The 23,168-nt window shown below is 38.9% G+C and overlaps 3 protein-coding genes, 1 non-coding gene and 1 pseudogene across 4 annotated transcripts; 4 read left to right on the forward strand and 1 right to left on the reverse strand.

Moving 5' to 3' along the window:
* The first annotated feature begins 392 nt into the window (after positions 1-392).
* Positions 393-7,439, forward strand: LOC134753870 (enkurin). The gene is made up of 5 exons (XM_063689827.1): positions 393-572; positions 2,937-3,061; positions 4,857-5,019; positions 6,525-6,741; positions 7,246-7,439. The coding sequence occupies exons 1-5, from the start codon at positions 487-489 to the stop codon at positions 7,411-7,413; spliced, it is 759 nt and encodes a 252-aa protein (XP_063545897.1). The 5' UTR covers positions 393-486; the 3' UTR covers positions 7,414-7,439.
* Positions 7,440-11,458: 4,019 nt separating this feature from the next.
* On the forward strand, positions 11,459-16,340 carry LOC134755062 (uncharacterized; annotated as a pseudogene).
* Positions 12,317-12,389, forward strand: Trnan-auu (transfer RNA asparagine (anticodon AUU)). Its single transcript has one exon. It is a non-coding gene; the product is annotated as a tRNA-Asn (tRNA).
* A 1,597-nt stretch (positions 16,341-17,937) lies between the features above and the next one.
* Positions 17,938-20,445, reverse strand: LOC134753905 (uncharacterized). Its single transcript, XM_063689869.1, has 2 exons — positions 20,218-20,445; positions 17,938-20,107 (listed from the first exon to the last, which is right to left on the reverse strand). Exons 1-2 carry the CDS (start codon positions 20,350-20,352, stop codon positions 18,671-18,673), a joined length of 1,572 nt encoding a protein of 523 aa, XP_063545939.1. The 5' UTR covers positions 20,353-20,445; the 3' UTR covers positions 17,938-18,670.
* A 725-nt stretch (positions 20,446-21,170) lies between these two features.
* LOC134754130 (dolichyl-diphosphooligosaccharide--protein glycosyltransferase subunit 4) lies at positions 21,171-21,329 on the forward strand. Its single transcript, XM_063690208.1, has one exon. The coding sequence runs from the start codon at positions 21,218-21,220 to the stop codon at positions 21,320-21,322; it is 105 nt and encodes a 34-aa protein (XP_063546278.1). The 5' UTR covers positions 21,171-21,217; the 3' UTR covers positions 21,323-21,329.
* Positions 21,330-23,168: the final 1,839 nt, after the last annotated feature.

A 23,168-nucleotide genomic window follows, 5' to 3' on the forward strand; every position in this document is an offset into this window, starting at 1 on the left:
CCAGTCCAACCCTTGAGCCAATCACGATCTATTTGCGGGTGTGGTGTGGCGCCAGCATTCAATTTAAATTGCATTAGACATGCGCATTTCCATTTTCAATGGAAACACAAAGAAATTGCATCGAATATTCTCTAGTTCCTTATTTTGCCACCCGCATAAGCTGAAAGTACTAAGTAATATCTTTGGTAGATAATTTTTTAAATCTTGCGCCAATGTTGCGTTGAGTTTTAAATATACCGTATGTTTTCACGCTTTAAATCAACTTTAAATATAACAATTTATAAAATAGTTGTCCAAGTTTGGTTTGTGTCCATGGTCCAAGTCTCCATAGGTCTCCATTATACCATATACCATAGAGTAACTTATATATACCATTATACTTTTCAACTCATTTCCATGGAAACCGGTGGTGTTTGGCGTTAGGCCTTAGTATATTTACGGTAAATCTTATTATATTTTTGCTACTTATTTTATATAGGTAAAGGCATGTCGATAGTCGAAATCGCACACCACAACGAAGTCATTTACACCATTCTCGACAAACCTCCACCGGAACCGCCGAAGACACCCAGGTTTGTGAAATACCTCCTACATTCCTACATGACCAACCTAAATTAAAGAAAATATCCATACTCGTACCTATAGTCAATTTGCCTATTATTTTTTACTTTAGGTACGTACCTACACTAATCTCGGTTGGGGTATAGCAAAAGGGGCCCGATTTTAGGACAGAAAATTTACGAGCAAATTTTTTTTTTTGCATTTTTGCTCCTTTTTATTTTTTTATTTTCAAGTAATCATTAAAATAAGCCTCTTTTATTGAGAGAAGTTTTTTTATAAACTTGATCATTTAGGAACTAGAGCGATCTGAAGTTGCGAGTTCGGCCATGGGTTTACTAAGGAGCCAGACACTTAGAAAATTTACGATGAAAAAAAATAACAATATAACCTATATTTTTTATTACTTAATCATATAGGGCATGCTAAAATAAGCATATTTTATTGATTGAAGTTTTTTTATAAACTTGACCGTTAACGAACTAGAGTAATGTTTTCACGATAGTCACACTAAGTCGATAGATAGGTAGGTTAGGTTCGTTAGGTAGCTTCAGATGCCCGAAGGGCAAACCGCCCAGAAATAGGAGCCCCGCGTAGCGGGGCTCCGTCGGCTCAGGATAAGAAGGGCTTGTTCTCGGAAATATTACTCTTTGGGGAAAAAAGCGTCTGGGACATACGCGTGTGATTAAATTAACTACTGAAAAAATAAACGCCTGGTTAAAAAACAGAATGGGGAAAAAAGAGCGGACAAACTTGTTTGCAAACCGAAATTTTCTGTTTAAAATGACTGACTTTCGAACACAATTATCTCGGTAAATACCGATCTGAAAGAAAAACTTCAAAGAATAAAACATGCTTATCTTGACGCATTTTATATGATAGGAAAAGAAAATTAAACAAAAATGAAAATTTAAAAAAAAATATGAGAAATTTTCTAAGTCCAGTTGCGCCCCCTTTGGACCGCTGTAGTTCTTAAACGGGCAAGTTAATCAAAAAATTGTAATCAATAAAAGATGCTTATTTTAATGTGTTCTTTAAAGTTCTAATCAAAAAAGTTGCAAAAATGAGAAATAAATTTTTTTATGAAAAATTTCTGTCCTAAAATGGGGCCCCTTTTGCTATACTCTGACCCTAATCTCTCTAGTGATTAAACTTTGTTTACTTTTACTTATTAATGTTGTGTTTACGTACGTATTATAGAGATAAAGGTGATGATGGTGACGTCAATATAAAGTGACAATTGGTCCAACTGTTGGTCCGTGCAACTTTTATAGTTGCATAAGCTTCTGCCCGCGATTTCGTCTGCGTGGAATGATAATGATGATGATTGAGAAACTATTCTGTCTTCCCTCGGGCCTTAAACTCCATACCAAATTTCAGCAGCGTTTCGTGAACATTATGCGACTGAATCGCAGCATGTGGCCCCTTGTGCATTTGCAACGCGCGACAGAAGCGATACAAACGCGCAATTGTCAAGATGCAGTAGCGCTGTTTTAATTCAGCCCAGGGGGTCATTCCATTAATCATTAAGCGCCTTCCATACTCGTGCGCGAATCGCGACGCGAAGCCTTTCTGCGACGCCGCTCCACACTCGCGTTCGTGGCTTCGCGCCTCGATTCGCGCACGAATGTGGAGCGAGCTTTACTCTCATGAACCCAGAATCCGCCTTTAGCCCCCCATTCACACTCCTACATGGTCATAGACCTAGCATTACATACATGGTAGTCCGCCTCATTATGTAGGATTGTTAATGTGGTCGCGGGACTACATGGCGTCCTACAAAACCCAGGTAGGATGCCTCTTGGATCCTACAAGTCCTACAAGGCCCGCCCACCGCTGCAGTCTGCCGCGCAGGATTGTCTGTGGGTTGACGTCCTACGTAGCAGGACTGCAATGTAGCGAATTGGACTGTGAATGTTAATGCAGGACTGCAGTCCGCCATTTTGTTTACAATGAAAAACACGGGCTTAGCAGATTTTATTGAAGTATATAAAGGAATTCGATGTGTATGTGATCAAAAATCACCAAAATCGCAATTTTTTTTTTTTGAAATAGCACATACCGGAATTGCAAGACCACCGACACGAGGGTCTACCGCGAAAAACGAAAAGCGTTATTTCTTCATCTGCCTCTCTATCACTAGATATTCTAGTTTATCGCAAGAGCGATAGGGAGGCAGATAGCTAAGTTTCGATTTTCGTCTTTCGTGGTAGGTCCTCTGGTAAGTAGGACTGCAATGTAGGAAATGTGTGAGCTATATCCTACTCCGCAGTCCTGCGAGGCGGACTGCAAGGTAGGAGTGTGAATGGGGGGCTTTTGTACTTGTGTCCAAATGTTTGGCCTACTTTTAGATCATAATATTTGACTATGTTCACCAGGTACCACTCTGAGCTAGAGAAACAGCTGAAGGCCCGAAAGATCCCCCAACTGCGTCGGACATTTGGGTACGCAGAGACGCCTGTCAACCCTCCTGATCAGTTCCTTAAGAAGGGGGAAGGATATAGTGAGTTCTCTTTCATCTTGAAGTAGGTATTAAGCCCCCTCCTCACTCGTGCGAGAATCGCGGCGCGAAGGCGCGAGCGTGAGTGTGGAGTCTAGTTCGCTAATCAGTGAAATCAACTCCACACTCGATTTGATCAGAAATGAAATTAGCGTCAATCTCCAATTAATGAATAGTAAGGAAGATGCCAATGCCAATCCTCCAGACATGTTCCTTAAAAAGGGGGATGAATATAGTAAGTTCTCTCTTATCTTGCATTTTATATGTTGGTGGCCGATTGTAAAATGTCTTTGTAATGTTTTGACGGAAGTCAAATTAAACCAGTTAGATATGTAAATAGGATAGATTCATTAGGTTCCTTCAGATGTCCGGAGGAAACTGTCCAGAAATAGGAACCCAGCGTAGCGGAGTCCGTCGACTCAGCGAACGGGACTATGATTTTCACGATGCACGATATATCTAGGAATTTCATGATCTGCCTGATTTTACGATCGGCCGCCGATATGTGCAGTCTTTTATAAGGTGTGGGCATCAACAAGATCCAACAGTTACAATGTGTAAAATAACAACATCCTTGAAGATATTTACCCATTTATTTTCTTGTCTTGTTCCAACGTAGAATAGTTTTCACAATTACAATAAGCTCGACTTATTAGTATTACAATCGGCCGTTTGTTAGCACGAATCCAAATCAACTGAGAGCCGTGGGCCCAGCCAACCAAATAACCGTCTTCAATTTCAAACTACCCATAACTTTAAAACAAATTAAGTTAAACTATGTTAGAAGATGGAACTTGGAGGCGCAGGAATAATAGGGAGCTAGAGGAGCTGGTTGCGGTGCCCAATATAATTGGCGAGATCAAAGCCACACGACTCCGTTGGCTTGGTCACCTGGAGAGGATGGGAGAGGATCGTGCTGTGAGAAGAGCGTATGTGGGGCACCCGGGCGGAAAGCGTCCGTCTGGGCGTCCCAGATACCGCTGGAGTGACGAAGCCCTAAAAGACCTGTCCGCCCTCGGAATAGTCGGAATACCCAACTGGCGTAAAATGGCGCAGAATAGGGCAGAGTGGCGCTCTCTTGTGTCAGAGGCCAAGATCCTTTTTGGGTCACTGAGCCAGTGAAGTAAGTAAGTAAGTATGTTAAATACCAAAAACCCCACACAAGCTACGTGGAAAGCATGCTGGAACCAATTCACGTTATTCACAGGTACAACATTAATAGATACATTTAGATACCCGTGAACCAGTCTCAGCGGGCATTGGAGCTATTGTAAGGATAGGGGATATCTGGTAGTGTAGCAAAGTGACGTCAGCGACGTCATAATAACGTAATTATGGCGTCATAATGACGTCGCTAACGTCATAATGACGTATAAATGCTGCCTATGGGTTGAATTCGGGTGGATTATGGAGACAAAAACTTATTTAAAACTAGCTTTTGCCCGCGACTTCGTCTGCGTGGACTTAGTAACCCCAGCTCGAGTAAGAATAGCGCCTGGAGAAAGTCTTATAGCAATTATTCAATTTGAGCATATTATGCACACAAAATAGCAGACACTTCATTAAGTATCTCAATTCCACCCCGCTTTTAAGGGATGATTTTCGGGATAAAAACTATCCTATGTCCTTCTCAGGGACTCAACCTATCTCTATGCCAAATTTCATCTAAATCGATTCAGCGGTTTAAGCGTGAAGAGGGAACACACAGACAGACAGACAGACAGACAATCAGACAGACAGACTTTCGCATTTATAATATTAGTATGGATATTAATATGGATAACTTCCCTTTGTCCAGGTCAACCCGTAAAGAAGTCAGACCACAAATGCGTCAAGGGCGACTTACCCGCCGTGCCGCGGCGACCTCCGCCAGGAAAGGGACCAGAAAAACCTAAGGTCAATTTTAAGGTGCTCAACATTAAAAAAGCCATTAAGGTCAAGGGTAGACCCGTGGAGCCGAGGTATGACATTGACTTTACCGTTTGTTTTAGGTATAATAAGTAGAGTCAGTAAAGCTATTAGCTTGTTACCCCTGCATACACATTGTATATGAGTGATAAGCTAATAGTTTTGGTGACTGTACGTTCTATTTTTAACCGACATCAGAAAAAGGAGGAGGTTATCAATAGGGAATATATTACGCGGAACTAAGGGCGCCACTACCATGATCTGAGGGTCTATCGCGAAACAACAAAATGGAAATTTCGTTATCTCTGTCACGCAAGAGCATATTCGAGCGATAAAGAGGCAGATAGCAAAATTTCGGATTCGCGTTTCGCGGTCCTCTGTAAACAAACCGCCTTGATGCATCAATGTCATATTTTTAACATTTCTGAAAACTTGTCAAAAACCTGTTAAAGGTACAGTATGTATAAGTTACTCTATGGTTTACTAAAAAGGCTAATCCTGCACTCTGGTGGCAGAACATTGCAGTAATATCCCCTATAAAATCCAGTTCTGAAGATAGGATCCATGTGGGATTCCTCAAATGTTATAGGCTTATAGGCATACATATAGCGATTTGGTATTCAATAAGTCTTATTTGATGAAGTAGACAGTATTATTTAAAAAAACCGGCCAAGGGCGAGTCGGACTCGCGTTCCAAGGGTTCCGTACATAACACAATTTAAAGAATGTATTTTTTATGTGAAACGTGAGTGAAATATCTTTAAAAAACCCGTACAGGTCTGAATAAAAACTAAGTAATTAAGTCCGACTCACGCTTGACTGCACATTTTTAATAGGATTTCATGTGATCTATAGGTAAAGATCTAATTTTTTTTTTTCAAAACTTTAGACCCAGTAGTTTCGGAGATAAAGGGGGGAATAGTCATTTTTTGCCTATTTTCTTGAATAACTTCTAAACTGTATATCCCAAAATTATAAAAGAAATATATTTGAGATTGTCACAATGAGCTCTTTTATTTGATATGTAACACGATATAGTTTGAAAAACTTTATTTTTTAATTTTCTAATTTACGCCCCAGAAGTGGCCCCCGTGTTTAAAATTCATTTGTTTACGTTACATGTCCGTCTTTGGGTCACAAACTTACATATGTATACCAAATTTTAACTTGATTGGTCCAGTAGTTTCGGAGAAAATAGGCTGTGACAGACGGACAGACAGACAGACGCACGAGTGATCCTATAAGGGTTCCGTTTTTTCCTTTTGATGTACGGAACCCTAAAAAAATTTTTTTATTATTATTTCGACCTACGATTGCTCGTCATGAACAATGAAGTGAATGCCCTTACCGGGATTCGATCCCAGGACCTCAAGCATCAAGGCAGGGTCACTACCGATTAGCTAACCTAAAAAGCAGCTTAGTGGTCAAGCATGCAGGTAGGTATAAGGTTTACAAGAATAATAAAAGTTATATTATTTTATATGCGCGACCGTCAGTGCGATGTGTGTGTGTGTGCGCATCACATCTTAAGCTTATTGACCAACATTAACGTTTTCAGATTAGTAGATACCCGCGACGGTCACATAAAGAAGATCAAGGGCTCAGGTGAAGTCCCGGAATACTGTCTCCGACCGGACTTCGGGCGTATGCCGGCTTACCTGGTGCATCGTAACAAGAGAATTAGAAAGCAGCTGGAAGCCATACAGTATGCTGATGATCATAAGGAGAGTGTGTGCAAGCAACTCGCTGATGAGGAGAGGGAGAAACTGCTTAAGGTACGAGGAAAATGTATATTGAGGGATTTTGATACGTTCAGCTAAGGTCAAGTAATGTAGCTCAATGCTACCGTAACCTACCCAGGTAGCAGTGACGTCAGCGACGTCATAATGACGTAATAATGACGGCATTATTACGTAATAATGACGGCATTATTACGTCATAAGGACGTCGCTGGCGGACTATAGGCATGCTTGTCAGTGGCGTAGCTAGGCGTGCGTGGAACTCGTGGAAGCCCCTTTTTATTAAGCCCCCGCACACTGGCGTTCGCGGCTTCGCGCCGCGATTCGCGCACGGTGTGTGGGAGGAGGGGTGGGGGGGGGGGGGCTTTAGGTACCTTGAGAAATTAAGAATACACATTGAGAGAGATAGATTAGCTCACTCTACGCCACCGATGCTTGTTTGCCGAAGAGTTCCGTACCATTACGCAAAAAACGTCAAAAGAATCACGTTTGTTGTATGGGAGCCCCACTTAAATATTCAAGGTATTTGTGTTATTCTAGGACCTAAAAACCAAATGGCAGCTGAAGCAGAAGGCGTTCCTCCAGTTACCGATGCTCACAGACACGGTGCCGAAGATCCTGAAGAAGGTTAAGATGGAGCAGGAGCTGCGGCAGCTCGAGAAAGACATACAGCTCGTCGAGTCTAACCCGTATATTTACATTTATTGAGTGTACATACTCATACTCAGGTAGCAGTGACGTCAGCGACGTCATAATGACATCATTTATATGTCACAATGACGTAACGGACGTCATAATGACGTATAAATGCTACCTGGGTACTCATTCTTTATTGGTACTAGATAATTACATGTCAACTTACAACTAATACAAATAACATTAAAAATTAAAATTACGACACATTCATTAAATAAAAAATAAATTTATTAAGATACATTAGCATTAAGATACATTAGCTACCCCTTCAAGTGGCGGTCAACCCGTGAAGGGTCGGATCGAAAAGCAGTAAACTGGCGGCCCACCAGTGGCTGGTTAATGAGGTGTTGCCGTATTTAGAGGTGAAATTGAACACATTTAAGTATAGTTACGATCTTCTAGCGCCCAACATTAGGTAGCAAGTTAGACAAGGATAATATACCGTAAGAAACACAGAAACCCTTGGTATACAATTTGTTGATGAGGACCATTCATTCGGGAGCGACCGCCTAATCCGAGTTCAGTCTTCATTTTTAAGGGGTTGTTTTGTAAAATAAATTGTATGTTAGGTCCCTTTTAATGATTTAATCTTGAAAATGAAAGACGTGCTTTGATAATTAAATAGGAAATTACCTCCAATCATAATTTTTTTTTTGGTGGTAGCATTTTTAATATGGAAAATATAAGGAAACTGGAAATCTGTCATTCATGGAGACTATCCATACTGTCATTCTTCCAGAGTTTGATTAGGTCAAACATTATAATAATTTAATTGCTATATTCAAATAGCCTATTTAACGCTGATTCTAACGATATGTGATACTTTAAAACATAGAAAAGTTTAAATCGACGATTTTGTAAAATTATCTTAATCTGCGCTGGCCACCCAACGGGACCCCGCCATTCGCCACGTGACTGCTTTTTTCTGCTTTTGCGCAAATCCGCGGTGCCACTTGAAGGGAGGGCTACTTGCGTAGGTTTATATCAGTCAGACATTTTTCAATATTATAAGGGCCCTCCACACTCATGCGCGAATCGCGCGCGAAGCCGCGAACGCGAGTGTGGAGTCTAGTTCGCTAATCAGCGAAATCTACTCCACACTCGCGTTCACTTCGCGTAGTCTGGAGCGGGCTATACATGAATCTAGTATAACTGGATCGGTCATGAGGGGTGGGGGAAAATGACCGAACGGGATAGTCTTATGTATCTTTCAGTAGGAGTAGCAGAGAAAGCGCTGTTATTGTTTGTCCTTGTCATAGTTTCACTTTTCGACCGCTGCCACAACCGAGGTTGTGGCAAACAAATAAGTACGTGACATGTCATGTTTGTTCGTTGCTTGTTTAATTATCGTTGTTTTGTATGAAATTGTGCTTTCTCTTATGAAATATAGTGATGGTTAGCGTTTTGAATGCTTGAACTTTGATAAAATACTGGTGAATTGTTCTGTAATCGCCTGTAATAGCCGCTCTGAGCAAAAATATGAGATCATAACCTTTCACACGTAAGTACGGTATTTTACACCTTCCTCTTAACGCAATATGTGAGAATAACATCGTAAAATTACGTTACACTCAAAGCAATGTAGAATCAAACGATTTCAATAAAAATATCACAATTATTTACGCAAATTAACAAAACATTATTTGTAAAATTATCCGCCCAAATTACGTAGGTAGGTAGGAGTCGGAGGTCAGCCATTTTTAAACTTCTTCTTAATTTAGCTGCATAACAATCATGTTAGGGATACCAGATGAAAATATCATAATTTTATGGGTAATTTTGACCTCGAAGTTTTTTCGTACTTCTAATTCCAAAAAATAAATAAACAAATGTTGTGAAGATTAAATGTGGTGTACATTAATTGGTATGATTGCGATTTGTGATTTCTTTAAATTAAAACCCATAATACATTTTATTTTACGTTTTATTTACTAAACATGTTTAGTTTTGTACCACCTGCGCGAATTATAGGAGGTATTTCATTGTTTATACGCCTAAAAAGAACGGCCCATTGACATTTTATTTAACAATTTTTTAATACCGTCAAACAAGCTAACTTTGCCTCCAGGGTAATCGCCCCAACGTGATATCAAATATTGGGGTAATTTTTACCAATATGGTATCCCCACGTTTATGACGTCATCTATGTCTATCCCTTACGGGCGCACGCGTATAGCTGGTCTATGTAATGCTAGGTCTATGGGGCTATAGAACGATCGCTCAACAAGCCAAGTTTTAAGGTCCCTCCACACTCAATGTTGAAAACAATGCGGAAGTTTCGCGGTTGCGGATGCGAATATTCGCAACATCCCTGGCGTGAACAATCTGCGAAATTGACGCCACACTTACGTTCGCGGCTTCGCGCCGCGATTCGCGCATGAGTGTAGAGGGGGCTAAAGGGTGAAAGACGGGGCGATCCTTCATGTACTCTTGTTAGAGAATCTCTTATCTGTTTTTGTTATTATATGGAAAGATATTGGGGTACCGTTGCATATGGGAGTGTGAAATAAAACTGTGTGTAATTTTTTTTTTATTTTTGAAAGCGGAATTCTACCATTGAGAAGCTCGACTATTTAGGGGGCGTTCAAATATTCCGTAACGCAATTTTGGGGGTGGGGGGGGGGGGGGGGGGGGGGTCTTGTAAAACGTAACGATGCGTTACAGGGTGGGAGGGGGGGGTTGGAGCAAGGCGTTACGTAACAATGTTTTTTTATTAAATAATATACATACATACATACATACATATTCACGCCTATATCCCTTCGCGCCGTGATTCGCGCATGAGTGTGGAGAGACCTTTACACGTACGCTCACTTCTTAAATTTTATGATTATACTTCGCTGAACATTATTGTGACTTTTAGGTGAAAATGGTTACTTGGGTGTTACTTATCTTTTAGGTAGGGGGAGGGGGGGTTAAAAATCTACGAAAATTGTGTTACGTAATATTTGAACGCCCCCTTAGTGCATAGGGCGTCACAGGCGCACTGTATGTAAGATTCACGCGCTCTGAATGTCGGACTTCGCTCGACCTTTTAGTATGAAGGGCGCCGCAGGCGTTCTGCATAATCTGTCACCGGACATGTAATTTCATCCAGTGGTGTTGTAACGGACAATCCAGCATACAGCCTGCTGGCCACTACACCTAGGAGGCTGATGGGGCTGGCGCACACGCGTCGCATCAGGGAGGATGCCGCACGTTTACGCATAGGGGCCCTCCACACTCGTGCGCGAATCGCGGCGCGAAACCGCGAACGCGAGTGTGGATTCTAGATCGCTAATCAGCGAAATCGACTCCACACTCGCGTGGAGGGCCCTTTACAGACTGCCGCACACGTGCGCCAGTCTTGACAAGTGTCGCATATTTCCATGTTTTTCATAAACTCGCGCCAGACTACGCGGCGCGAAGCCGCGAACGCGAGTGTGGAGTCGATTTCGCTGATTAGCGAACTAGACTCCACATTCACGTTCGCAGCTTCGCGCCGCGATTCGCGCACGAGTGTGGAGGTCCCTAAACAAAGACAAAGAGGATCGCACCGTTTTGACGGTTCGGTGCGATAGTGTGGAAGACCACGTCAGTACTCCTAGAACTGCTCCAAGGTAGCGGTGCGGTGCGATGGTGTGTGTAAAGGCTTTAAGGGCCCTCCACACTCGTGCGCGAATCAAGGCGCGAAGCCGCGAGTGTGGAGTCTAGTTCGCTAGTCAGCGAAATCGACTCCACACTCGCTTTCGCGGCTTCGCGCCGCGTAGTTTGGAGCGCTTTACAGTCTGGCAAAAAAGAGTAGAAATTAAAAAGTGGCACCGTAGGGTTCCCTTTCAAATCAATCTAAGAAAAACAGGATGACACTACAGTGTTGTAACTCTTTAATTTCTACTCTTTTTTGCCAGACTGTACAGTCATACTACTCTTTGGAACTAACATTACAATCACCTTATGTTGGTACAGTATTAGCCATATTGTTTTTGTTTTATTAAGCCGTTACGTTGTTAAGCTTGGAATAATACTATATAATATAAAAATAGTACAGAATATAAAGTGCTAACAAAATGCAATATCAAATGCCGGAACGTAGATCCGCGTACGGAAACTATTAAAAAAAAACCCGGCACACGAGAGGTTAACATTGAAAGCTGAGGACTTCCTGTCGAAAAAGCGTGGATTGTAAGTATAAAACGCAAAAAAGGAGATTTAATTACTGGATTACAGCACCTAAAGTAATTTAATTAGTAATTAAACTTTCTTTTGCTTTCCTCTAAATTTGTCCTTAGTTAAGACTTGAAGAATATTCATGCCCAATAAAATAACTTAGTGGTTTGTGGACTGCTCGCCACTGATCCCGGTCCTGTGCAGTTTCTCGACAGTCTTAAACCTAGCGCTCGCGCAGATCAGCGTCCACCACATCCGCGCATCGATACCTAGGTGAACCGGAGCACGTGCTGTCGCTTTGTTCATTTTGTTAAATAAGTACCGAAAAAAATAGACTAACTAGTGTTGATTAACAATGTTTTTCCATTAAGATACGGCATTCAACGTCTTTTAACATTCTTAATATCCAAGTGTGTTGCCTCAATAAATTAGTTCAAAATGTGTCTTAATTAATGTCTCCTTGGTTTTAGGTAACCAATAAAAATGGCTGCCTCTCTGTCTCTGGCAAACCTGATGCAGAAACTATGTACTACTCAATATTCCATCGGCTCACAACATTGGGTGAACGTCACACATATAAAAAATCCTGGCGATTTCTATGTCCGTCCAACAGCTTTCTGGGATTATTTGCATATTTTAAAACAACATCAAGACTTCAACTAGGTAGCACTGTTGTGTTTAAATCGAAAACAAATAAACATCATTAAGCTTAGAATAAATTTAAAAGTGCAATAATTACTGCCTTGGATACTTGCTGACTTTGGATGAGGTCTTGGTGGCTCAGTTGGCAGAGCGCTGGAGTATTGATCCAGAGGCCGTGAGTTCAAGTCTCACCCAAGGCAGTAATTTTTCCACTTTTAAATTATTCTAAGCTTAATAGGATTGATCGCAGACAGTTCTGCTTGTTAAAAATTAAATAAACATCATGTTAGAGGAGTAATCAGTAACATAAGAAATGAGAATGAAACAACTTTATATGACTTATTCACTCTAGATTACGGGTTTACCGAGCAGGCTGATTTAATAACTTTTTTGAAACAACTATGTACTACTCAATATTCCATCGGCTCACAACATTGGGTGAACGTCACACATATAACAAATCCTGGCGATTTCTATGTCCGTCCAACAGCTTTCAGAGATTATTTGCCTATTTTAAAACAACATCAAGGACCCCGCTGACCCAACAAAACTTCAACTAGGTAGCACTGTTGTGTTTAAATCGAAAATAAATAAACATCATGTTAGAGGAGAAATCAGTAACATAAGAAATGAGAATGAAACAACTTTATATGACTTATTCGCTCTAGATTACGGGTTTGTTGAGCAGGCTGTTGCTATAACAAAATTGAGGAAGCCATTAATTGAATGCCCAGTGCCATCTCTCGTCTTACATTGTCAACTAGAACTTTGTGTACCAAAGAAAAATGATTCTTTTGATAAAGAAGCGATTGAAGCTATGGTCTTCTATGTAGGTGACGAAAGAGCTAAAATGATAGTCCAAGGAAAAACTGGAAACAAATACGTAGTTCAACTGATCAATACAAGCCCTGAGGACATTTCAACTATGTTGGCATTAACGCATTACACATGTTTGGGTACCGGGAACAATGTTATAAGCCGAATGCCCACCGTAGACCCCCAAAACTGTTCTATACATACAAAAAACTTAAAGTAGGAGATACTTTAAGTGTTAGAGTTCAATCAGGAGACTCTTCAAAAAGTTTTTATGTTTGTGAAATTGAAGATCACAAACAATACATTAAAGAGTTAAACAACATGACGCAATACTATCGTGCAGAGGAGGATTTTGCTGCTGAAAACTTGAAGCCTGGTAAAGAAGTAGCTGTGTTTTCCGACTCGTATTTCAGATATGAGCGAGCGGTTATAACAGATGTTATTATTCCAGGGAAAAAAGCTGTTGTTCGGCTAGTCGACTTGGGTATTAAGTCCGACATCTACACGGATGCAACAAGACTCAAAACAATGTCTAGGGAATATTATTTTTTTAAACCGGCAATGGCCATCTATTGCACGGCTGATGATGTGAAAGAATGGGATAATGAATTACGCAGATTCCTGTGTCCAGGACGTGAATTTGTGATAACAGTTAAAAAGGTTGGATATCAACTTGATACGCCTAGTCTAATAACTATATCTAAACCTTAGAAATAAAACATGACGGTTTTTTTTGCGTACACCTTACACTAGAACGATTTCAATAGCATTTTTTTTTTGGCAACTGAGAATGACAATGTGTGAGTTTTGAGGCAACTGGTTAGTTATTATGACGTGATTTAATAACTTTTTTGAAACAACTATGTACTACTCAATATTCCATCGGCTCACAACATTGGGTGAACGTCACACATATAACAAATCCTGGCGATTTCTATGTCCGTCCAACAGCTTTCAGAGATTATTTGCCTATTTTAAAACAACATCAAGGACCCGCTGACCCAACAAAACTTCAACTGGGTAGCACTGTTGTGTTTAAATCGAAAATAAATAAACATCATGTTAGAGGAGAAATCAGTAACATAAGAAATGAGAATGAAACAACTTTATATGACTTATTCGCTCTAGATTATGGGTTTACCGAGCAGGCTGTTGCTATAACAAAATTGAGGAAGCCATTAATTGAATGCCCAGTGCCATCTCTCGTCTTACATTGTCAACTAGAACTTTGTGTACCAAAGAAAAATAATTATTTTGATAAAGAAGCGATTCAAGCTATGGTCTTCTATGTAGGTGACGAAAGAGCTAAAATGATAGTCCAAGGAAAAACTGGAAACAAATACGTAGTTCAACTGATCAATACAAGCCCTGAGGACATTTCAACTATGTTGGCGTTAACGCATTACACATGTTTGGGTACCGGGAACAATGTTATAAGCCGAATGCCCACCGTAGACCACTTAAAACTGTTCTATACATACAAAAAACTTAAAGTAGGAGATACTTTAAGTGTTAGAGTTCAATCAGGAGACTCTTCAAAAAGTTTTTATGTTTGTGAAATTGAAGATCACAAACAATACATTAAAGAGTTAAACAACATGACACAATACTATCGTGCAGAGGAGGATTTTGCTGCTGAAAACTTGAAGCCTGGTAAAGCAGTAGCTGTGTTTTCCGACTGGTATTTCAGATATGAGCGAGCGGTTATAACAGATGTTATTATTCCAGGGAAAAAAGCTGTTGCTCGGCTAGTCGACTTGGGTAGTCCGACATCTACACGGATGCAACAAGACTCAAAACAATGTCTAGGGAATATTATTTTTTGAAACCGGCAATGGCTATCTATTGCACGGCCGATGATGTGAAAGAATGGGATAATGAATTACGCAGATTCCTGTGTCCAGGACGTGAATTTGTGATAACAGTTAAAAAGGTTGGATATCAACTTGATACGCCTAGTCTAGTAACTATATCTAAACCTTAGAAATAAAACATGACGGTTTTTTTTTGCGTACACCTTACACTAGAACGATTTCAATAGCATTTTTTTTTGGCAACAGAATGACAATATGTGTGAGTTTTGAGGCAACTGGTTAGTTATTATGACGTGATTTAATAACTTTTTTTATTTATAAGTAAGCATAAGTGTACAATTAAATCATAGCCAGGTTACAAGAGGTAATTACTTTTTTTATTTATAAGTACGCATAAGTGTACAATTAAGTCATAGCCATGTTACCTCTTCTACAACCAAACTCTGATCAAACTGGTTGGTAGTTATTATGGCGTGATTTAATTACTTTTTCTATTTATAAGTCTACGCATAAGTGTACAATTACCACATTTTTATTGTAAGGTGTTGATTTAAGAGGCCGGTGTCGATTTTAGTCGCAAAAATGTAAAATTGATAGATTTAGTCGGTGAAATTGGACACCTCTTGTTACCTAATTGAAATAACAAGTACTAGTTTCTATTAGCACGTCTTCTTATCTTACCTTTTATCAGATCAATTTTTGAAAACAGACTAAATTAGTAATGTTTGCTTTTCTGATTGACGTTTAGGTAAACGCGCGTAAAGCACTGATTTTGTCGCTCTTATATATATGTAAATTTCGTAAGGTTTGGACGGCTAAACATGGTAATTTTGTATTACACATATACTGTACTTGACGTTTATCAGACTACATTTTTATTATTATGACTTTGAAGTAGTGTAAATGAAAGTTAGAAGAAATCAATTTTCTCCAGAAATTACTTCAAAACAAGTGACAATTTCTCTGAAAATCTACTTAATTTCAACGTAATTTTGATACTTAAACAATCTACAACATTTGCTGAAACTATTCTTATACATCAATTTGTATAATTTACCACCATAAATTTTTGATGAATTTTTAAAAACTGCCCCTTCTTTTCATATATTCCGGTGACGCACGCTCGCGACCTCATTATTAAAAAGGCAAGATGAGAAGACGTGCTAATAGAAACCAATACTTGTTATTTAGATATTACGTAACAAAACGTGTATAATTTAATCTATCAATTTAAAATGTTTGCTCTAAAATCGACTATGGCCTCTTAAGTCATAGCCATGTTACCTCTTCTACAATCAAACTCTTTGATTATAAGTATAACGACTGATTCTAATACGATAATCTTGATTTCAATCTCATTTATAATTGAAAATGTACCTAGGTGCATATAAATATAGATCTCTCCTCTCCTGTGGTGTTTTAGCCGCACCACACAAGTTCTCATCCATCACTGCTAATAGAGCAATGTCTGTTGATAATCAACTGTTTTTATTAGATTGTTACTAAGAAAATAAACCTCACTAAAAATTGTTTCATTTGGAGTTTTATTTATGTCATTTTAACGATTACTTGCATTACAATGGGGTTGGCCGGTCGAAATAATTAGCAGATGGCGCCATCATAGCTTGCCCTGTAAGTCTCTAGAATTGTGTCAATTTTTTTTTAATGCCCTGGATGCCAGCCCTTTAAGCCAAATCTCATAGAAAAAGGGGCAAGCTATGATGGCGCCATCTCTGCAAACCTTTGACAGTTGCCAACCCCATTATAATATTATTACCTTAACATATAAAATAAAGTAGACCGCCATTTCTTATAGTACAAATGACATGCACACGCCAACATTATTAACACAAAAATAGTTATTTGTTATACAAGGGCGCAAAGTTGTATTTTACCCGCGAGTGTTTTAACACACGAGACGTAAAATACATTTGCACCCGTGTGTAACACAAAACTTTTCCCCTCACTATAGCGAGTAAAGTGCAACATCCACAGGCGTTAGATCATCTTCATCAACTGGAATCACTCATTTTTTACGATACTATAACAAAAAACTGGAAATTCTGTACTGTTACGTGAGAAGTTTTTAAGTAAAATTTTTGTTGACAATGTTGACATTTCTGACGTATGAAATGTCAATGATGCGTTTTGAAATTGCATCGACTTAACTTGTGCGTTCAGAATTATATTTAACATAATTATTAAAAAACAAACGTTTATTATGGAATTTGAAGGTTTATGACTTAAAATCATTAAATAAAGCTAAATCTGGTATTTTTTATTAGATTCTCAAACCATTTATTTAATGATAATTAATATCGAACGAACCATTATTATGAGCGTTTTACGTTTTATTTTTGTCAAGCTACTTAAACACGCTCCATCCAAGGTCAAGTTACTTTCCCCACTAGTGGATAAAATGCGTTTTTCCCTGCTTGTTTTAAAGGATAAAAGACGGCTTTCCGAGCTAGTGAGGGGAAAAATAATAATTACAGAATATAACATATTCCGTAGTGTAAAGATTACTAGAGTTAGACCAACCAAGCTAAGTTGGCAGCGATTCTGATGACCAGACTGCAATGCAAGTGTTATTTAAACGTCAACTGACCCCGCCCCTGGTACAGAATAGTAGATTGTGTCGCAAGGGAGCAAAATGACATTTATGGCGAGGGCGTACATTGAATCCTAAACGAAGCGAAGTATTCTATAATAGAATCCCGAGAGTAACGAGGGATTCTAAAGTAGAATCCTGAGCTTAGTGAGGGATTCAAGTGTGTTACGCCCAAGATGGAAATAATTTTGCTACCATGTGACACATACTGCTTTTCACATCACCTATGAGGTAATTATGATGTTTAAAAATATTATTTAAGCTAAAAAAATAATGTGCATTTTTTTTTAAATAGTGTCTTAGAACAGAAAAGTGTTACTTTGATCCCTCCTAGCAGGGAAGAAAAGTGCCAATTTGATCCCTCCTAGCAGGGAAGAAAAACCCCTATTTCGAATTGGTGATGTGAAAACGTGGTTTTTTTCCTTCTTCTCTACCCGTGGGGATATTATATGGAAATTTTCGTTGGGAAGGGATTTCACCAGTATGTGCATAAAAACAACAACAATAGGACAAACCAACAACTTTATTTTGACAAATTATTTACATTTTCACAAAAATATGGAATGTTGAATTGCACCTTCATCTCTATGCTTATGCTAATTGACTAAATTTAATTTGCGACTAGACCGAGCTGCACTCGGGATATGCCCTTTCACACTGGACTGAAATATCAGAGGTCTATAAAATTTCAACTGTCTAACTATCGCGGTTCATGAGATGCAGAATGGCTACTCCATTTGGTTATATTATATCCTTCAAGGTTTCAGTGGATGTCGGTCAAAGTATATATTACATGATTTAAAAAAAATTAAATAAAACAGCGCCTTGTAAAAATCACGTATTCTAATTATTTACAAGCACTATAATTACCGTACATCTGGATGTGCCCTGCCTGATACACAATAAGAAGATTTACTTACATAAGCACAAAATTACAATAAAAACAATATTCAGAAGTAGTAAAATTAAGCATAGCTATTTTATTCATAACATACTAGCATGGTATACCCTTTATCATTAAAAGAACACATTTGTCCATCACTTTAAGGTAAAGGCTTTATCACACCACCACAGGACACAAGCCGAATGTGAGAACAGCTTAAGATAGAACCAGAGAGAGACAAAATATTTATAACAATGAGATTAGGTAGGCTATATCAGGGCCAGCCTCTGTGTGGATTTATCTTCTATTGGGTAAAAAAATGGATCTTTACAATTGGTAAAAGTCGATGGCAATAGTTTAAAGATTATTGTTAGCAGCATATTTCAATTGCTCCACTTGCAAGACCAGTCTCTTATTTGCATCCATCAACTCATTCTGGTTCTGCTGCATCATCGAGATCTGAGAACTCATGGCTGCCATCTGTCTCTCCAACGAAAGCCTCTGCTTCGTCAGAACCATCATGATGTGTAGGAAATAGTTCTTATTATCCTCTGCAACATCTGCAAGACTGAGCTCAATGAAATCTTTAAGTTCGTCAACAATACCAGAATCATATCTCGAAATCTTTTCCTTTTCTCCGTTTATCAAGTTTAGTGGTCTCCCATCATCAGGAACTCCGTTTAAAATGGGAGACTGAAACTCTAAATTCTCAGCGACTTGATTTTGAAGAGGTGTTGAAGTTTTACTCATATCCTTTTCTATGTCAAATCTTTTATTTCTTTCGAACATGCTGCTATCTTTAAATTGCGATTTATTTACATCATCTTCATTAGACTTGTCTAACCCCATCAGTACTAGGAATGAATCAGCTCTATTATCTTCAGTTTTTTCAGAAACACCTAGGATATCCTTGTTAGGTGAATCCGAGATTAGGAACATGTCAGAAGTCCAAGGTTTTCCGGGGCTCGGTTTGCAAGGTGTCAAGTGTAATTCAGTGTCCTCTTGAATGCTTATTTCATTCAATTGTGGCTTCTTCCTTGAAGGTTGAAAGGCTACTTTCTTCACCTCCTCACTATGACCTTTTAAAGTTGTAAACGGATTGGTTAAATCTCTCGAATCGTAAATCATGACTACTCCATTTCTGGTCCCGATAGCAACTTGATTGTCAGCATTTATAGCTACAGAAGACAATGTGTAAGATGTTTTGATGGTAGACACTACATTTTGGAGTCTTATGTCATATACATGAACAATTTTGTCATAACCACTGGACAACATGACATCTTTGTTAATCAATGAATATGCAATATCACTAACAGGTGCTGCATGGATGTTATCAAAAAAAGCTTTGTCCTTATTTGTGTCAATATCTCGTAGGACTACATGTCCTTCATCTGTAGCTAAGCCTAGTAACCAGCATGTTTCATGATGGAATTTCATTGCGGAAACGCTTTTCGAATAATTAAGTTTGACTGTTAAAATTGGAATGTCAGAAACTGGTCCGTAAATGACAGTTTCTCCATTATTCATGGTAGCTGCTAAGTTATTATTTTTGGCATTATAACTAATGTAGTTAACGCTAGCCTGATGCGTGGGAGTGGGGAATGTTTTCGTTATAGTCTTGTTCTTCGTGTCCCATATCAAAACATTACCGCTCTTCGTGCCTATGGCGACATTTCGGTGGCCCTCTCGGTGGAAACTAGCTGACCAGGTGTCTTTCAACGGAATGTGCTGTAAGCTACGAATGTCATGGTCTGCGGGTGTTAAAATTTCGATTAAACCTTTGCAGTTGACCTGAAAATAAAACAAAAACAACTATAACTTCAGATAAAGGAGCAGCGAGCTTAAATGCGCGTATTTACGGTTTTTAAGCAATCTAGATTAATCAAATGATATAGTATTACCTGTAATATGTATTTACCATCATCGCTCCATGATATGTCTCTCATTAGACCATCATAACATCCGTAGGATTTTTTTAACTCCCAACTGTTAGTATCGTGAAGATGTAAGCGAGAACTAACAGAAGAGAGATACATTTTTAATTACGCAATTGTAGCTGATAACACAATTTATGGAGCGATGATTATAGCACTTAGTTATTTTAAATCATCAATATTTAGGGTAGTTTTTTACCCAACGAAAAATTTTGATTCGCATTGACATCTATCCGTGATCGTAGTTTTTAATGAAGGTAGACACGTAGAAAACGTATTTTCTACTAAATACAGTAAAATAAAAATTTTGAACCAAGAACTTCCTATTACAGTCTATTTATTAAGCATTATTTAATGCATTACTTATCTGACCACTGAAGACATATTTTATCATAATCTTAATTTATATAATATTACGATTTATGATATAGTTTGTCAAAGGACTGTCTCATTTCAAAGATAGACAGAGATAATCATACTATCTTTGTCTTACACTAGTACTAGCACCCAAAAAAAAGTATAGTTTTTTTGGTTCTTATTTACTGCCAATTTGGTTTGACCAACTATAGTATTAAAATTCTACCAATTTGCAATTTTTTTACATGGCAAGGATATAATAGAGATGTGGTAAAGGACTACACAAATATCGGTTTTTGGAAATCAAAAATTGATTTTTTCACCTAGCAACATTTATAGAATTTGACATTTATTTGTCTGACGTGTATCTTTTGCGGTAAATATTACCGTGTATTTGTATTTGATTAATAAAAGGCGTAATACTCCCATTCAAGTAAGTATTTATATCAATTTACACTTGGACATTTGATTCCCTCATTAAAATGTATGCAAATCGCCTGTATCTATAGTATTTCCTTGCAAACCATAACCTGTAGATACCCCTTTACAATTTCCATGTTTGCTGCCTTTTTACATGTCTTTACATCTTAATTCCAGATAAACCGCCACCATGATCACCGATATCCAACTGGCCGTGTTCTCGAACATTCTGGGAGTCTCAATTTTCTTATTGGTCATCCTGTACCACTACATCAATGCTAACAGTTCCAAATAGGTAAGGCAATAATATGACTTATTATGTATTATGATGTATGGACCATTAAGTGAATTAAACGATTTTTTTTTTATATAAATAAATTAATATTTTGTGAAATTTCCATTATGGCATTAAATTTTATGATAACCTAATGCACACTGCATCAGACTGTGCTCGCAATCATATTAAATGTATGAAACCGATATGCGTCATGACACAACACAACACGACACGACAGACAAATGTGAACCGAGCTTAAGTCTCACTATCACATCCTCAAAGTTCTGAAGGCCCAGCTATAGGGACAAGGCACACTGCGTCCGATTCGCACGTTGATACGCTCCGACGTGCGAACGGGATGTCGCTATAATACGCGCATAGCATTGTCTTGCTCAAACTTCAAACATGCGAATCAGATACAGTGTGCCATGCCCATAGTACTACTATGGTTCACAATTTGAACAGGTTATTTCTGAGTTTATGAAAAGTACCTTGCCTAAAAAATACTTTGTTAATTTTGGACCGTAGGGAGCTTTGGGAGAATGGCGCCCAGTTCAGGGGTACTTAACCCTTTGACTATTAATTGTATAGACAGCTTTAGATGCTTTGGCAAGTCCGTCAGTATGAAAATTTGATGACCGGTCTGGCCTAGTGGGTAGTGACCCTGCCTGTGAAGCCGATGGTCCTGGGTTCGAATCCCGGTAAGGGCATTTATTTGTGTTATGAGCACAGATATTTGTTCCAGAGTCATGGGTATTTTCTATGTATTTATATTTGTCTGAAGTACCCATAACACAAACCTCCTTGGGCTTGCCATGGGACTTAGTCAATCTGTGTTCAATGTTGTATAAATTTATTTATTTAAAGATTGGGGGCTCAGCAATCCAGTATCAGAAATTGATGATAATGATGATGATTCTTCTAATAAATTTCGGTCACAGCATCTGCGTGCTATGGAGTAGACTTTTAAGTGCCCCATTTCCTATACATAATGAACCCACCTAGCGGCAAAGAATAAATAATAGTACTACTAGTGCTAGGTACAGAAGGTTCACTCTCTAACAAAACACGGCTATTACGACAGATATGAGCGCTAGGTGGCGCAATCGCGTAGCGGTGCGCGGCAGCTACTATGGCTAGACACCAAAATTGGTGTGGGCCGCATGTACTTGTAGCGACGCGACGAAATCGCGGAGTGAGCCACGCTTGCTAGCGGGTAATTAGCAGTGTTGCATTCAGTTCATTAGAACTCTATATCAGAAACTACCCAGCATACATAATAATATATGGGGTTCCAATGGCTACCAATTGTTTTTGTTAATAAAATCTTTGTTTTTGTTACAGATGCAGGTGTTCCAACATAATTTACTAATAATGTAAGCCTCTATAATGTTAATACATAAGAATTATTTGTAAAGTAGTTTTTTAATTTCATCGACCCATTCCTAAATTTACCCTGAAAATAAAAATTAAATTTGGTTAAATATTCAAAAAAATTGTCATATTCAAAAACATCAGACACAAACTAACACCATTGATACAGTCAGCATAAGAAGAAGTAACTAAGAGGTGAAGATCTCAAAATGTTTTAAACATAAGTTTATTTTTAGGAGTGTAAGATTGTGTGCAGATCGTTTTGAGCACCTGGCTTGCATTTACGCACCGTCCCCCCGGCCGCGGGAAGGCCATTGATGGGGGGGTGTGTGGGACTCGCCGCTCCTGTCTCCTCTCATCTGGCGAGAGGGGAGGGAGAACTTGGCCCTACCCACTAAACCCACTCCGGCGTTTCACCCTCTTTGCCGTTTGCGAGAGCGCCATGGGATCGAGTACACTTCACTCCACCAAGGCGCCCCCCGGAATTTGA

The sequence above is a fragment of the Cydia strobilella genome, chromosome Z, assembly GCF_947568885.1.
Source record: "Cydia strobilella chromosome Z, ilCydStro3.1, whole genome shotgun sequence".
NCBI classification, from domain to species: Eukaryota; Metazoa; Arthropoda; class Insecta; order Lepidoptera; family Tortricidae; genus Cydia; species Cydia strobilella.

Bases quoted from the DNA above. Each gene is read 5' to 3' on its own strand.
- LOC134753870 (XM_063689827.1), top strand. From the start codon at position 487: ATGTCGATAGTCGAAATCGCACACCACAACGAAGTCATTTACACCATT. The intron at 3,062-4,856 runs GTGAGTTCTCTT...CCCTTTGTCCAG, and splicing joins TAAGAAGGGGGAAGGATATA to GTCAACCCGTAAAGAAGTCA. The intron at 6,742-7,245 runs GTACGAGGAAAA...GTGTTATTCTAG, and splicing joins AGAGGGAGAAACTGCTTAAG to GACCTAAAAACCAAATGGCA.
- LOC134753905 (XM_063689869.1), bottom strand. From the start codon at position 20,352: ATGTATCTCTCTTCTGTTAGTTCTCGCTTACATCTTCACGATACTAAC. The intron at 20,108-20,217 runs GTAATACTATAT...TTTTATTTTCAG, and splicing joins ATGGTAAATACATATTACAG to GTCAACTGCAAAGGTTTAAT.
- LOC134754130 (XM_063690208.1), top strand. From the start codon at position 21,218: ATGATCACCGATATCCAACTGGCCGTGTTCTCGAACATTCTGGGAGTC.